General features: G+C 41.9%; 2 protein-coding genes and 1 long non-coding RNA gene across 5 annotated transcripts in view; 2 read left to right on the forward strand and 1 right to left on the reverse strand.

Moving 5' to 3' along the window:
* LOC128611031 (zinc finger and BTB domain-containing protein 17) overlaps positions 1 to 5,903 on the forward strand; it is a 23,461-nt gene extending 17,558 nt beyond the window's left edge. Inside the window, exons 1-2 of one of the 2 annotated variants that reach the window (XM_053630252.1) lie at positions 3,023 to 3,279; positions 3,778 to 5,903. In XM_053630252.1, coding sequence (XP_053486227.1) covers positions 3,786 to 5,264 — 1,479 coding nt within the window. In that variant the 5' untranslated portion in view covers positions 3,023 to 3,279; positions 3,778 to 3,785 and the 3' untranslated portion in view covers positions 5,265 to 5,903. Of the gene's footprint in view, positions 1 to 3,022; positions 3,280 to 3,777 lie in introns of those variants that run through there. The other variant, XM_053630251.1, reaches the window with a different exon arrangement.
* LOC128611037 (uncharacterized) lies at positions 199 to 776 on the forward strand. The gene is made up of 3 exons (XR_008386489.1): positions 199 to 248; positions 529 to 612; positions 725 to 776. It is a non-coding gene; the product is annotated as an uncharacterized LOC128611037 (long non-coding RNA).
* Positions 5,642 to 13,358, reverse strand: LOC128611030 (equilibrative nucleobase transporter 1). Of its 2 annotated transcripts, none has more exons than XM_053630249.1 (12): positions 12,918 to 13,358; positions 12,613 to 12,816; positions 12,415 to 12,544; positions 11,110 to 11,156; positions 10,134 to 10,210; positions 9,605 to 9,697; positions 9,361 to 9,500; positions 8,973 to 9,112; positions 8,472 to 8,828; positions 8,152 to 8,338; positions 6,543 to 6,666; positions 5,642 to 6,271 (listed from the first exon to the last, which is right to left on the reverse strand). In XM_053630249.1, the coding sequence occupies exons 2-12, from the start codon at positions 12,788 to 12,790 to the stop codon at positions 6,152 to 6,154; spliced, it is 1,593 nt and encodes a 530-aa protein (XP_053486224.1). In that variant the 5' UTR covers positions 12,791 to 12,816; positions 12,918 to 13,358; the 3' UTR covers positions 5,642 to 6,151. The 2 variants fall into 2 exon arrangements, with proteins under 2 accessions (XP_053486224.1, XP_053486225.1); XM_053630250.1 differs by having other exon boundaries at positions 8,472 to 8,579; positions 8,685 to 8,828; positions 12,613 to 13,358.
* Positions 13,359 to 15,249: the final 1,891 nt, after the last annotated feature.

A 15,249-nucleotide genomic window follows, 5' to 3' on the forward strand; every position in this document is an offset into this window, starting at 1 on the left:
GTATGTATGTAGGTGGGTATGTATGTATGTAGGTGGGTATGTAGGTAGGTATGTATGTATGTAGGTATGTATGTATGTATGTAAGTAAGTGGGTATGTATGTAAGTAGGTAGGTATGTATGTAGGTGGGTATGTAGGTATGTATGTATGTAGGTAGGCATGTATGTAGGTAGGTATGTAGGTAGGTAGGTATGTATGTATGTAGGTGGGTATGTATGTATGTATGTTAGTAGGTATGTATGTATGTAGGTGGGTATGTAGGTATGTATGTATGTAGGTAGGTAGGTAGGTATGTAGGTAGGTATGTATGTTGGTAGGTAAGTAGGTATGTATGTATGTAGGTATGTATGTAAGTAAGTGGGTATGTATGTAAGTAGGTAGGTATGTATGTAGGTGGGTATGTAGGTATGTATGTAGGTAGGTATGTATGTATGTAGGTAGGTATGTAGGTATGTATGTATGTAGGTAGGTATGTAGGTAGGTAGGTATGTATGTATGTATGTTGGTGGGTATGTATGTATGTATGTAGGTGGGTATGTAGGTATGTATGTATGTATGTAGGTAGGTAGGTATGTAGGTAGGTATGTATGTTGGTAGGTAAGTAGGTATGTATGTATGTATGTATGTATGTATGTATGTAGGTAGGTAGGTAGGTATGTAGGTAGGTATGTATGTAGGTAGGTATGTATGTTGGTAGGTATGTATGTAGGTAGGTAGGTATGTAGGTATGTATGTATGTATGTAAGTAAGTGGGTATGTATGTAAGTAGGTAGGTATGTAGGTAGGTAGGTATGTATGTATGTAAGTAGGTATGTATGTATGTATGTATGTATGTATGTATGTAGGTGGGTATGTAGGTATGTATGTATGTATGTAGGTAGGTAGGTATGTAGGTAGGTATGTATGTTGGTAGGTAAGTAGGTATGTATGTATGTATGTATGTATGTAAGTAAGTGGGTATGTATGTAAGTAGGTAGGTATGTATGTAGGTGGGTATGTAGGTATGTATGTAAGTAGGTATGTATGTATGTAGGTAGGTATGTAGGTAGGTAGGTATGTATGTATGTAAGTAGGTATGTATGTATGTAGGTATGTATGTATGTAAGTAAGTGGGTATGTATGTAAGTAGGTAGGTATGTAGGTAGGTAGGTATGTATGTATGTAGGTGGGTATGTATGTATGTATGTTAGTAGGTATGTATGTATTTAGGTGGGTATGTAGGTATGTATGTATGTAAGTAGGTATGTATGTATGTAGGTATGTATGTATGTATGTAGGTAGGTAGGTAGGTATGTAGGTAGGTATGTATGTAGGTAGGTATGTATGTTGGTAGGTATGTATGTAGGTAGGTAGGTATGTAGGTATGTATGTATGTATGTAAGTAAGTGGGTATGTATGTAAGTAGGTAGGTATGTATGTAGGTGGGTATGTAGGTAGGTAGGTATGTATGTATGTAAGTAGGTATGTATGTATGTATGTATGTATGTATGTAAGTAAGTGGGTATGTATGTATGTAAGTAGGTAGGTATGTATGTAGGTGGGTATGTAGGTATGTATGTATGTAGGTAGGTATGTATGTAGGTAGGTATGTATGTTGGTAGGTATGTATGTAGGTAGGTAGGTATGTAGGTATGTATGTATGTATGTAAGTAAGTGGGTATGTATGTAAGTAGGTATGTGGGTATGTAGGTATGTAGGTGGGTATGTAGGTAGGTAGGTATGTATGTATGTAAGTAGGTATGTATGTATGTATGTATGTATGTATGTATGTAAGTAAGTGGGTATGTATGTAAGTAGGTAGGTATGTATGTAGGTGGGTATGTAGGTATGTATGTAAGTAGGTATGTATGTATGTATGTAGGTAGGTAGGTATGTAGGTATATATGTATGTAGGTAGGTATGTAGGTGGGTAGGTAGGTATGTATGTATGTAGGTGGGTATGTATGTATGTATGTATGTAGGTATGTATGTATGTAGGTAGGGAGGTGGGTATGTAGGTATGTATGTATGTAGGTAGGTATGTAGGTAGGTATGTATGTAGGTAGGTATGTATGTTGGTAGGTATGTATGTAGGTAGGTAGGTATGTAGGTATGTATGTATGTATGTAAGTAAGTGGGTATGTATGTAAGTAGGTATGTGGGTATGTAGGTATGTAGGTGGGTATGTAGGTAGGTAGGTATGTATGTATGTAAGTAGGTATGTATGTATGTATGTATGTATGTATGTATGTAAGTAAGTGGGTATGTATGTAAGTAGGTAGGTATGTATGTAGGTGGGTATGTAGGTATGTATGTAAGTAGGTATGTATGTATGTATGTAGGTAGGTAGGTATGTAGGTATATATGTATGTAGGTAGGTATGTAGGTGGGTAGGTAGGTATGTATGTATGTAGGTGGGTATGTATGTATGTATGTATGTATGTATGTAGGTATGTATGTATGTAGGTAGGGAGGTAGGTATGTTGGTAGGTATGTAGGTGTGTATGTAGGTATGTAGGTAGTCTAATTACTGTAGGTCTGGACTGCAGCCCCTTCCATGAACAGGTTATATACACCGATCAGCCATAACATTAAAACCACTGAGAGGTGAAGTAAATAGCATTGATTATCTCGTTACACTGGCACCTGTCGAGCTGTGGGATATATTTATTAGGCAGCAAGTGAACAGTCAGTTCTCAAATTTGATGTGTTGGAAGCAGGAAAAATGGGCAAGCGTAGGGATCTGAACAAAGGACCTAATTGTAGTGGCTAGACGACTGGGTCAGAGCGTCTCCGAAACGCCAGGTCTTGTAGGGTGTTCCTGGTATGCAGTGGTTAGTACCTACGAAAAGTGGTCCAAGGAAGGATAACCGGTGACCTGGCGACAGGGTCGTGGGCGCTCATATCAAGGCTCGTCGATGCGTGTGTGAAGCAAAGACTAGACCGTCTGGTCCGATCACACGGAAGCTCTCCTGTAGCACAAATTGCTGAAAAATGTTAATGCTGGCTCTGATAGAAAGGTGTCAGAACGCACAGTGCATCACAGCTTGCTGCGCATGGAGCATGGGGAACATGACAAGAGCAAAAGGTGTTGACGCGGTGTCTGAATTCCCCAGATCTCAATCCTGGGGTGTGCTGATCGACGGAGGCCCCACTTCCATCGCAACTTAGAGGACTTAATGGATCTGCTGCTATCGTCTTGGTGCCAGATCCCACAGCACACCTTCAGAGGCCTTGTGGAGTCTCGACGGGTCGGAGCTGTTTTGGTGGAACAAGGAGAGGCGGACCTACACAATATTAGGCAGGTGGTTTTAATGTTATGGCTGATCGGCGTATACGACACAGTGTAATTTTTCATGAAACCATTCGAATGTAGTTTTGCATACAAGTGGCTTACTGGAAATTGTTGCTGATGTAGAGTTCATCACAGATCTTCAGATTAAATCATATTGAGAGCTGGGCTTTGACTGGGCCATTCTGTGGTTTTGAACCACTCCAGTGTAACCTGTGCATATGGAAGTATGCTTTAAATGACCTAGTTTCAACTCTTTTGCACACTGGAACAGCTTTGTTTTGTTTTTTGTTAGGATTGCCTTGTATTTTGGAATCATCCATCATGAAAAGCATAATGCAGTACATTTTGATTTCATGTTGCTTATAATCGTGAAATCGTGTACGTTGTGTTCAGGTTTTCTCGTTTGGCATCCTGACTTTTCTAGCATTCCCAACTGTTTGATGACTGGAATCATATCCTGGTCTAATTCTCAATTTTATCCTTCATCTTCTCATGACCTCTTAGCTCCCCTGATGGCCAGTGACGATTCGGATAATGACGTCTCTCTGACTCCACCCTCTCTAGGAAAGACGACGGAGCAGCACGGTTCACCGAAAACATTGTCCTTAAACGAACTCGGTCAGGATGCCGACGATGCATCAGACGGAAAGGACTCACCGACAGAGCAGAAAGACGGTCAGAGTAGGACGTACAGCTATATGAGCCCAATCAGCAGTGATGTAGACGACGTTCCAGAAAAGCCTGAAGGAGGAGATCGCACTAAACCGGCCAGGAGTCGGTCGAGGAAGAGTTCACACCAAGAAAAGCCTCGAAGGAGAGGAAGCGTCAGAAAGACACCGGGACGTAGCGATATCGCCACAGTTAAAAGCGAGTCTGAGCTGGAAGAGCACGTTACGGAAGCGTCACAAAGGATGAGACGTCGGGCGAAGACGCCACGGAAGGGCTCAGACCAGGAATCCAGAAATGGGGTCACAAAGAAAGCGCCCACGTCCGGTGGCGCGTCAGAGGACGAAGCCGCTAAAGACTCTGCAGAGCGTCAAACCAAAAACAGTAGAAGTGAGCGCAGGCGTTCAGATCCTGCGTCCTTCGACAACGACGAGGACGTGAAAGAGAAGCCAAAAAAGCGGCGTGTCAAAGTGACTCCGAAGCGGAAAGCTCAAGCTTTAATAAATTTACTCGGGGAGTCCGATCAGCCGGAGCAACCTCCTGAGGGATCACGCAAGCCACGAGTTAAGGAAAAAGAGGGAGCGAGCCCTCGTAAAGCCGTTCCCATCGAGTGCGAAATATGCGGTCGGAGCATCCGGTGCAAAGCCATATTGGAGAGGCACATGCTCTCACACACAGGAGAGAAGCCATTTGGATGTGACGAGTGCGGCAAGCACTACACCAGCAGCTCCAACCTGCGCATCCACCAGCTCAGCCATAGCGGCAAGATGGACTACGTTTGCAACGAGTGCGGCCAGAAGTTCACTCACCTGCCGTATCTGAAAAGACACCTGTTGAGGCACGCGGGGAAGAAGATGCACATTTGTGAACACTGTGGCAAAGGCTTCATCCAGAAATACCACCTCCTGCGCCACCTCTTGGTACACACCAAGCAAACGCCGCATATCTGTGACAGGTGTGGTATGAGCTTCAACCGGACAGACAACCTGAGACTACACCTGCACAGCGTCCACCAGATCGAAAGGGACTTACCCGAGGCCAAGCCGGAAAAACTTTACACGTGCGAGACGTGCAATAAATCGTTCGTCAGCCAGGCTTCGCTGGAAATACACAAACGCATACACACGGGGGCCATGCCGTATTCGTGCACCGTATGCTCGCGCCAGTTCAAACAGTCGAGTCACCTGTATTCACACATGTTCACACACGCCAGTGAGAAGCCACATGCGTGTAACCTCTGTGAGCTGAAGTTCACTCGCAGAACCTACCTGCGAAAGCACAAAGAAAGGGTGCACGTCGGAGCCGGAGAGCTACAAAGTTCTTGACTGGTTCTACAGCGTGGAATAATTTGAGAATACTCAAAAACATTTTCCCATTTTATTTTATTTGTATTTTTATTAAGTTTTAAGTTTTAGTGAAATCACATACAGAGACACATCTAGGGACAGGAAAAAAAACAGTCCGAGCTGAATATTTTTTTAAAAATCTTTAAAAACAAAAACAACAACATTCGTTCTAGTGTAGTGGAAAAGCAGTTATGTTGTTCATAGGAATCTGTGAAAGTCGGAAAAATACAAATAATTTGTTTTGCTTCCTCACATTCAGTCCTTCCGCTTACAAAGTACCCAGGTTTCATCAAAGTTTTAATTATGACATATCTGTACCAGAACAGCTTTGTAGTAACTTGAATTCACGCACTTAGTCCCTTTTTATTTATTTATTTTGGTCTCTATTTTATTTATTAGAGTAATGTATACAGTACAACCCTGAAACCCAGCACAAGCTCAGTTAGCAGACTTTGTTTTGTCCTGTAGGGGGCAGCATATCATCACACACCACAGCACAGTTACCTTATTATACACTGCTTTGCCCCTTGCTACTTTTACTGCACTCTTTATGTTTTAAGACCTCTTAGTGGTCCCTTTTAAGTCCTAGACAAGAATTAAACATTGCCTTAAAATGTCCTTAAGTGTGTATATAATAAGGTGCTTAAGTACTGCATTACTGCACTATAATGCAGCGCAGAAAACAAAAACATTTTGTACAGAACATCGGTGAAAACTTAAATATCCATAAACATGAAAATAGCTGCTCCTTGTTTACATTAGAACAATATTGTAATCAGTATTTTCCATATATAAACACCACCTTGGTTTAGCATTTATTTGCCATGAGGTTGGTTCATCGCATTCCCTTTATGGACACGTGCTATTTAAGAGGAGGTAGTTTTATCAGCTTTGGTCCGTCGAGCTGCTTGGCGCCGGCAGTGCAGGTAAACAGAGAGAGGATGTATAAAGGCCAGGCAACTCAGGACGGTCAGAGCAACATTAACCTGTGGTACAGAAAGACTCCCATCAGCGTGCGATCTCTGGCTGAGATAATATTAACACACAAACGTGAGTCGGAAAGGCGAAAAAGAAAAAAAGTCTTAATGTTTCTCTGGATATTCGTTTTGCTTAATCCAAATCCGAGCGCAATTGATATTTTGGCTTGTGTTCTGTTTGTTCCGAGATCTGATCCAGCCAAGTGTTGGATATGATTGAATATGCTGAGCGTGAAGTGTGTGAGCGAAAGGGAGAAAGCCACGTGAACGTGTGACTCACCGCAAATGGATCTCCACCAAGAGGTCCAGTGATGAGAGAGAAACAGGGATACTGTAGGACGGACAGCAGCGCCGAGAGAGCCTTCACTGTTCCGTACAGCTTTCCGAAATGTGCAGGAGGGAACCTGGATAGACACAGTGGTGTACAGCAGAAATAAAAAAAGGTCCACAAAAAGAATTATTACACGTACACGTAAGCATTAAGTTCCTAAGCGAAGGTTCTGTCTTTGTTGTTTGTGTATTAAGCTTCCATGAGATCTACAGTCTTACACTGCTGCTATATTCAGTGATGTTTGACTCCTCGACTTTTACTGTGTACCTACTAAAGACACTGATTTGTCAGGTCAGTTTGGGTAAAGGTATAAATTCAGGGTAAAAGTTTTGAGGAGGCTCGTAGATGAACGTGGCACACATTTGCATGTAGATACAATCGACCAATGAAGAACATCTACTAGTTCAATGCAAGACAGGAGAAAGGAGTTTCCACGTTCCACGCTCCTCCTCATCCCGTTATCTCCTTAACCCCAAAGTGGTGAAAAAGCCAAGCTTTCTTCAGATATCCGTAGCACATTTCTGAAGATTACCGTTCGGTATTACAGTCCCCTTCGAAAGTATTGGAACAGCAAGGCCAGTTCTGTTGCTTTTGCTATATGATTGTGAGACCTTCACCCCTGTCCAGTGAAAGTGGTTTGTTGGTGATGTCACCGACCGTTGTTTTCAGGTTTTTCTATCACAGGTCTCGTAATGTTTCTGTCTTCAAGCGCTGTTGTTATCCTCGGCTGTCCTGTTCCATGTCCGCTTGTTAATACACCAGTGGTTTCTTTCTTTTTCAAGACGTCCCCAGTTGTTGTATTGGCTACGCCCAATCGATTTTCCATCTTTTCTCAGCTTCAAAACGGCTCACTTTTCTTCCTCAGCTACAGCTCTCTAGCCTCCGTGTTCGTTTATCCGTTTCGTTCGTTTATCCGTTTAACAACAAAGTCAGTCTTCACAGGCGAAACCTAGGGCTCAGACCAAGAGTAGGCATCGAGAACTATTCATTCGTCAAGCATTCAATTTAACAGGACACACCTGGTCAGCAAAAACCAACTATCAGTCACGTTCCAATATTTTTGATCGCGACCGGTGGGTTCAAACAAAAAAGCGGCATGTTTTTGTTTTTTTTTTTTTTTTTAAAGTTGTTTAACACATCTAGATACGATAAATACGAAGAAATGAAAGCTGAAATCTTTCGTCTTATGTTCGTCTTTTGGTCTCAAACCCGAATGTCTCCAGCGTACGCTACGTACAACGGAAGCAATAGAATTGGCCTTGCTGTTCCAATACTTTTGGAGGGGACTGTATAGGTGTGTTGGCCTACCAAAGCTCGCATGAGGACTAAAAAAAAAAATCATTCAAATGTCAAACCCACTTAACAGAGGCTTAATCTAAAAATAAATAAATAAATAATAAAATAAATAAATAAAATCATAAACAAAAGCGGGGGGGGGGGGGGTTCTTCAACAGTTCTGTTCTGAATTGCTGTTTAGATATGTTTTAAATGAAGTAGATTTTAGTAAACTGAGAGGGGGAGTAAAACGGGTTAGGGTTGTTTGTACGTGTGGACTTACGCCACGCTGATGAAAGCTGCGTTCCCTCCATACAGGAAGGACCTATTGATAACCTGTAGTATGAAGGTGAGATACTGCAGGGGTAGTAGAGGAATACTAGCGCACAGGGAGAAGAGCACACACTGCATCGCTGTCACGCATAGAGACAATACGGCTGCCTTTAGGTCCGCCTCACTTTCGCTCTGGCCTGCAACACATACATAGAAAGAGGAATCATTTTTACCTCGAGTGTATTAATAAGTAATGGCGGAAATGTGCGTTTAACCACCTAATTAATGAGTACTGTAAATAACAAGCGTCAATAAGTGATCAATCCAGACCTTTTTCCCTGGGTTTTCCTTTGTTCCGGTCCATAATGAGCCCATTCCAGGGGGCACACAGTATCCCACACAGCTGAGTGAAGGCAAATGCATTGGTGTACGTGCTCACTAAGGAAAAACAGCACAGCAGAAGTACACACTCGATGAGAATATTTATTCGCGTGTGCATTGCAGTGAGTATGTGTGCGTCTGTGTGTTTGTGTTTGTGTGTACCGAGGCTTGGGTCACCAGCTGTTAGGCGGTTGAGCATGGGGTTCAGGGTCCCAATGAACAGGTAGTGTCTCAGCTGCATGATCGATAACCACAGCAGATGCCATACGAAGAACCAAGAGAAGACACAGCCTCTGAAGCTTCGCTCTGAAAGGAATATAAATAAATATTTATTCGTCCTTCCTGCCGTACACGACTGTAATTCACCACGATGACGCAGAGGTCTGGACCTCAGCGGTGTAGTTTTGGAACCTGAGCGGTTCATGGACGGATTTCAGAGCCTCTCTTCACCTGACATGTCTGGAGTGGCGGTCTTGGTAGGACCGTCTTCTTTAAACGGCGTTGTCTCTGTAGCCTCGTAATTCCGGGTGCTGTTCTTAGCGTTGACGTTTTCCAACTCGTTAGAAGTCCGAGCGTCCCCACGTCCCGGCCTGAAATAGAAAACGAAACGGTGAAATGTTTCAAACTAAAGCGAGCTAGAATTGACTTATAGACTACATGATAAAAAGAACGCGTGCAAACACTACGCTTTACGGATATAAGGCGCGTTCGTATCATTTACGCAGAACGGGTTTCGATTGTAATAGGACGATCCGGGGTTTTTTGGGCACAGTCAGTGCGGACGTTGAAAATGATCACCGATTTGTTTTTTGACGCCTTTTTTTTTTGCGTAGTTTACCCGTAGGTGTAGTTCTCAGGGAGAGGGTAGGGGATGTGTCTGCGAGGCATCAGCAGGAAGGTGCGAATCAGATGAACAACACTGCAACAGGACAAGAAGATGAGCGAGGAACGGAGGGACACGCCGTCTTGATACAGCAACTGAGGACAATCAAAGACCACATCATCATCTTAATTAGCATCGCAAACAAATTAAGCCATTTTACACCACACCTTTTCTTTTCTTTTATTTGATTTGATTTCACCTTGACGACAAGGAAGACAGCAGAGGAAGAGTCGAAGGCTCCGTTATACAGAGTGATGATAGTGGACTGATGGGCTCCAAAGAGATTCCCAACCTGGAGAGCGAGTGGAAATGTTGGAACTGGTAAATGGGAGCATGATTGTGTTGACAGAGAGAGAGAGAGAGCAGCTAATCATCGTGACCTTACAGGACCCAAACACAAGACGTGTACGGAATGGTGTGTGGTATGTGACCTTCTGGACTGACAAACACACACTAGAAAAGCACATCATTGGCAGAGCAGCCAAAATGGTCTATGGTATGAGCTCATTTGTTGTAAGAACCGAGATTATTCCATTCAAATCAATTTGATTTGTATAGCGCTTTTAATAATAGACATTGTCTCAAAGCAGCTTTACAGAAACGATGTATATAAGATGATATGAGGAAGAAACCTTGAGAGGAACCAGACTCAGAAGGGAACCCTGGGCACGACATGGGGGAACAATCGCACACACACACACACACTCACAAAATGAAAAAAGTTATACCTGCATGTTAGTGAGTAAGAAAAGAATTCCTCCAACTGCAATAAGGGAGAGAGAAGGGTAGAGGAGGACTGATAGTGCTGTATGAGAGAGAGAGAGAGTCATTTTTAATACACTATTGTACTGCTCATAGTTCCCAAAACACAAAGTCAGTGATTCGTTAAACCACTAAATATATATGATTCACAAGCATCTAGGTGTTTTAAACGTACCGATATTAATGACATGACACTGGTGGAAAATGAATTAGGATTAAACGCTATGAAAGCTGTTACAGTGATTATAGATATTATTTAGTTTGAATTTATAGTTGCACCTACTCCTGTTTGAATGAGTGAGTGAACTGGATTAATCCAAACCCTAAATACTTCTAAACAAGTCCAAATAAGATCAACTTGCGTCTGACTGCAATATTAATCAAACTAGGTAAAGTCCTGTCGACATAAAGCTATTCTACATAAAAGCTACATTTTAACCCGTTAAACTCTCGGCTTTAAAATGAGTACCTGAATCGTAATCTGGGACTTTGTGGGATTTAACGCAGTATAACTGATGTGGATGGTGGATGGAAACTCAGGAATAACAGGCTCTTATGGCTCTAATAGGCACATACGGTACCCGTTTGCCCGATGTGTGAAATATTTAAATGGAGTCCCGGACTTATCCTGACCTTACTACTACGAAGTTAGAGTTCAGCCCCTAAATCCAGCTGCCGTTGATTATAACTCGGTACGATTCAGGCTGGATGAGTATCTTTAATGTGTGGTTTGATGTTGTGTGAGTTAGGGTTAAGCATTAGGGCTAGGGTTAGACTCATAGGAGCCGTTGGATCAGATCCAGCTCCGCCCCGTGGACCTTTGGTTCTGTAGCAAGGACTATGTCCGATTGTGCTCATGCCGCTCAACTCTGTGCCTTCCAAAACCATCCAATATTGACTAAATTCTGCGAACCGATAGAAATCGGTCATGCGATGCCTCACCAGCGTTTGAGAAGGCTATCAGTACGGTCCCGGTGGTGTAGATAGATCTAAAGGAAGAGGAAAGTACAAGAAACCAATTAAACACGTGCCGTAAAACTAGAAAATTCAGATTTAGAGTAGCGAGAGCTGGTATGAAAAAGGCGCACCACATACCATATACTAGTGTTTCTTTCTTTATTTATTTAGTTAGTTTGATTAAAATGTAATGGCTCTTTTTCCTGTCCTTTCCTAAACAATCTTCTACAATTTCCTCCATTTGTGCCTCACATTTTTTCATTTCCTCTTGGCTTCTTAGTGAAAAAGTCTCTATGGAAACACTATGCACCCTGCAAATCCCCCCCCCCCCCCCCCCCTCTCCAGTAATAATCAGAACGATAGCTCAGTTGCAGTTGACGCCAATCAACTGGATAAAATTTATATTCATTTAATAATCAGTTAACGTACTTGTACATTCTCTGCATGTGCATTTGCTCACAGTGCAAGCTGGCCAACATACAAGACATCCCGTTACGAAACAAAGTTCCTGTTTGTTGGCACATTTCAAACGGCTTAAGCTTTCCCAAATCCCCACCCCCCAACCCCCATACACACACACACACACACACACACTTTTTATTAACATTCATCTTGTGTGATACGATCAGACGTGGACATCCTGAAATATCAGGTACTGCTCTGCTTTTGAGCACACAATTAAATCTCTCTCTCTCTCTCTCTCTCTCTCTCTCTCTCTCTCTCTCTCTCGTGTCGTTTGTGTGATCGTTGTAAGCATATGAAACATGATTAGATGAGCAAATCTTGCCCAAAAGGCAAGTTATGCAAGTATAGACATAAATATATAAAGTTTTTATCAAGCAATCTGAACACCTGACAGTTCAGTAGATGGGTTTGATTGGTATTGGCTAATATGTTTGAGTTTGTTTTGGAAAAGGTCTCAGGTTGCTCTTGTCAGATTTGGCCGTCCTTTCATCCTAATGACGAAATGTGACTTCTTGGATGTCAGCTAGTGATCGACTCACCCGAGCTGGATGTTAATACTGAACAGGGCTTAAAAAGTTGGTTGGATGGGATGTGGGATGATCCTAAACAGATCACTCAGAGTCAAGAATACGTTGTACGTGAACGTCGCTAATGAATTCTGACCCGTTTTTCTTAACCCTAGACTGACATAACTTGAATAATATCATACCTGCTGGGGTTTTCACAGCACATGTAAGAAACATTCTTCTAAACAACGTACGTCACATCAAATGCCTGATTATCCAAAAAGGAAACATTTTTTTAAATATCGAGTTCAAGACTCACATTCCTAGGAGTCTGGTCACCGTGGTGCCAAAACGGTCAAACACGAACCCGTTGGGCAGAGCGAAGAAGTTGTTCATGAAGGAGGCGATGGTGAAGATAATGGAGAGCTGCTCATCCTGCTCACTGCAATCTAAAACAGACACGCATCACGTGATTGCTCACGCCGCACGGCAATGTAAGCGCATGTGTGCGTTGTACCTTTCGTAACGGTCCCATTGACTGTACTGTTCACACACAGGTAGCTGAAGTAGCCGTCACTCTTGAGCACGAACACCAGCGAGGCCCATCCGAACAGGATGCCGGCGAAGCACAAACACTCGAACAAACCTGAGATCAGTGTGAGCCAGTAACGCACTCTCAGTCCAGTGCCTGCCATCCTGACACACGTCCAGTCCTCTTTTACTGTGGAGTAAAAACGCAATCACGAAACGTTTTGAAAAAAATAGAGCAACATTTAAATAAAAAAAAACACACACACGCACAAAGACATTTCTATAACTTACCTACGGTATCTTACTGCGAGCACTGGGAAACGTATAGCTTGTAGAATCTCTCTGTTACTGTGGTCTTGTATGTCCTCCTCTTTCTTTATATGGACTCCTCTCACTCCCTCCTTTCCTCACTTTCCAGATCCTCCTCTTCCTTTTTGTTTGCACTTTTATTTCCCCCTACACTGGATCTGAGAAAAAAAAAAACAAAAAAAAAACAGTATGTTCTTAAAGGGAATTGATTTTTTTCAGGGAAGCTGCACATGTGGAGAGGAAAATGCCGGCCGTTTTTCTTACCCAAGTGGTATGTGTAAAACAAACAGTGTGAGAACAGAGGCTGAATAAACGTTTATCACACGCTCCAGTTGTCATGAACTTCCTTGTGCCTTCGGAGGTCTATAGCGACTCCCAAAGCGGCGAATCGCATTAAAGAACGGCATTTCTCCACAGCAGGTGTTTGTCTCATGTTCCAACTGTATTTCCATATTGAGCTTTCTAAAACAAGGCACTAACGGCTGATGTATCATTGTAATGAAAGGAAATGTTTTCTAATAAATATCTGGCTTAGAAGGACACCCAGTTAATCATCTGAGTCAGTCATAAAACACTTTTTTTTTTTAAATAAAGAGAACCGTCACAAACTTTTGGAGTCCTTCCCTCACTATCCTCTCTTTATGAAAATCTGATAAACATTAACATTACTATTATAAAATGCTGAGTCCTTCGATAAGTGTTAAATAAACGCCTCGTTACAGAAAATAAACCTCATTTAGACCTTTCGTCTTCGTTAGATAACGACGCTTTTGTTTTTAAATCCGTAGATTATGTGTGAGCGTGTGAGCCATGCAAGTCCCTTTGAACGAGTTACTACAGAAATGATAACGCATTCGAATTAGCACATTAATACAAACTTGGGATTTGAGTGAATGTTTATTTATAATTATAATTTTATTTATTTATTTATTTTTTAAACATCAGAGTCCAAAAGTCTGGGACCATACTGAAAAATCAGGGATCTAATTATTTATTTATTTATTTATTTATTTATTTACATTTTCCATCCATCTTCTATACCGTTTATACTATACTGTTTCTAGGTCCCTATTTAAATATATGCAAATTTGTGAGCACGTGTTCGGATGACACTCGGGTGGATTCGACGAACACCGTGTTTTACAATTCTGAAATTCATGTCAATTATTTCTAACTCGGGTTACTGCTGATAATGTACTTGAATTGAACGATCAGATTATTCCATTTTCTAAATGAAATTTAAAAAAAAAAATTAAAAAATTGAAATTGAAAAACCATTTGCGGGTAAAAATGGATTGTTTTGATTACTTATAATGATTCGTGTTTACTTACCTTATTCTGTGTTACACTTACTTAAATCCACAAAGTTTGGACTAAAATGAAAGGAGTCCATTAAAATGAAGTCCATTCCGAAATGCTCTTTTTAAAAATAAAAATTCAGATGAAAGCCATGTTAAGAATGAAACAGCTCACTCCTCGTCTCGCCGGCGCCCGGTCCGCCCAGGTGGGACAAGGGGGGGTATAATAATAAATAATTTGGAGCCTTTGAAAATGAAATTGGCCTTCGTGAACGAACAAGTCTCTTATATTAAATGAGTTTTTTAATTTCACAGTCATTACACTCAGCCCTGGCGACTTCACTGCTCTAGGCGAGCTCTGTCCCCCGGACTACGCTTTCTTCAGCACTCCGAGGACCTCTGGACTTGGTGGAGGCGTTGCCACAATTTTTAGTAATAAATTCAAATGCAGGATCCGGAACATTGACACGTTCTCGAGCTTTAAGGTCCTGTTGTTTGTGCTCTGGTGTACAGGTCCCTAAATTTCACAAGGACTTTTGTCGATCAGTTTTCTCAGTTCGTGTCTGATTTAGTGTCTCGCTGTGATCGCTTGCTGATTCTTGGGGGATTTAACATTCATCTCTGTTGTCCAGCTAAACCATTGGTAAAAGATTTTTTTTACGTCTTCTTGAATCCCTGAATCTTGTCATAATTTAGGTCATACACTTGTCCTGTGGTTTTCCTGTAACTAATCTTGAGGTTGTCGATTCTGGTATTTCTCCTCCTTATTCAGCTTTGTATGAATGTCTTTGTTTCTGTCCTTCATCTTCTATCTCTCGGCCTAAGAACATTTCTCGTGTCATCCACGCCTCTACTGCTAGTCTGTTCTCAGATCATTATCGGGATCTTTTCATCGATGCTTGTAATAACGATATGGATACTGTGCTGAGCTGGGTGAAGTTTGTAATAATACTTGCTCTCTTACCTTAGACACTGTCGCTCACTCAAGCCCAGGAGAGTTCAAAAGAAAGCTAGTC

The sequence above is a fragment of the Ictalurus furcatus genome, chromosome 8, assembly GCF_023375685.1.
Source record: "Ictalurus furcatus strain D&B chromosome 8, Billie_1.0, whole genome shotgun sequence".
Lineage (NCBI taxonomy): Eukaryota > Metazoa > Chordata > Actinopteri > Siluriformes > Ictaluridae > Ictalurus > Ictalurus furcatus.

Bases quoted from the DNA above. Each gene is read 5' to 3' on its own strand.
- LOC128611030 (XM_053630249.1), bottom strand. From the start codon at position 12,790: ATGGCAGGCACTGGACTGAGAGTGCGTTACTGGCTCACACTGATCTCA. The intron at 9,113-9,360 runs GTAAACTACGCA...TTTCTATTTCAG, and splicing joins CCTGAGAACTACACCTACGG to GCCGGGACGTGGGGACGCTC. The intron at 8,339-8,471 runs GTCTGGATTGAT...TATGTGTTGCAG, and splicing joins AGGAAAACCCAGGGAAAAAG to GCCAGAGCGAAAGTGAGGCG.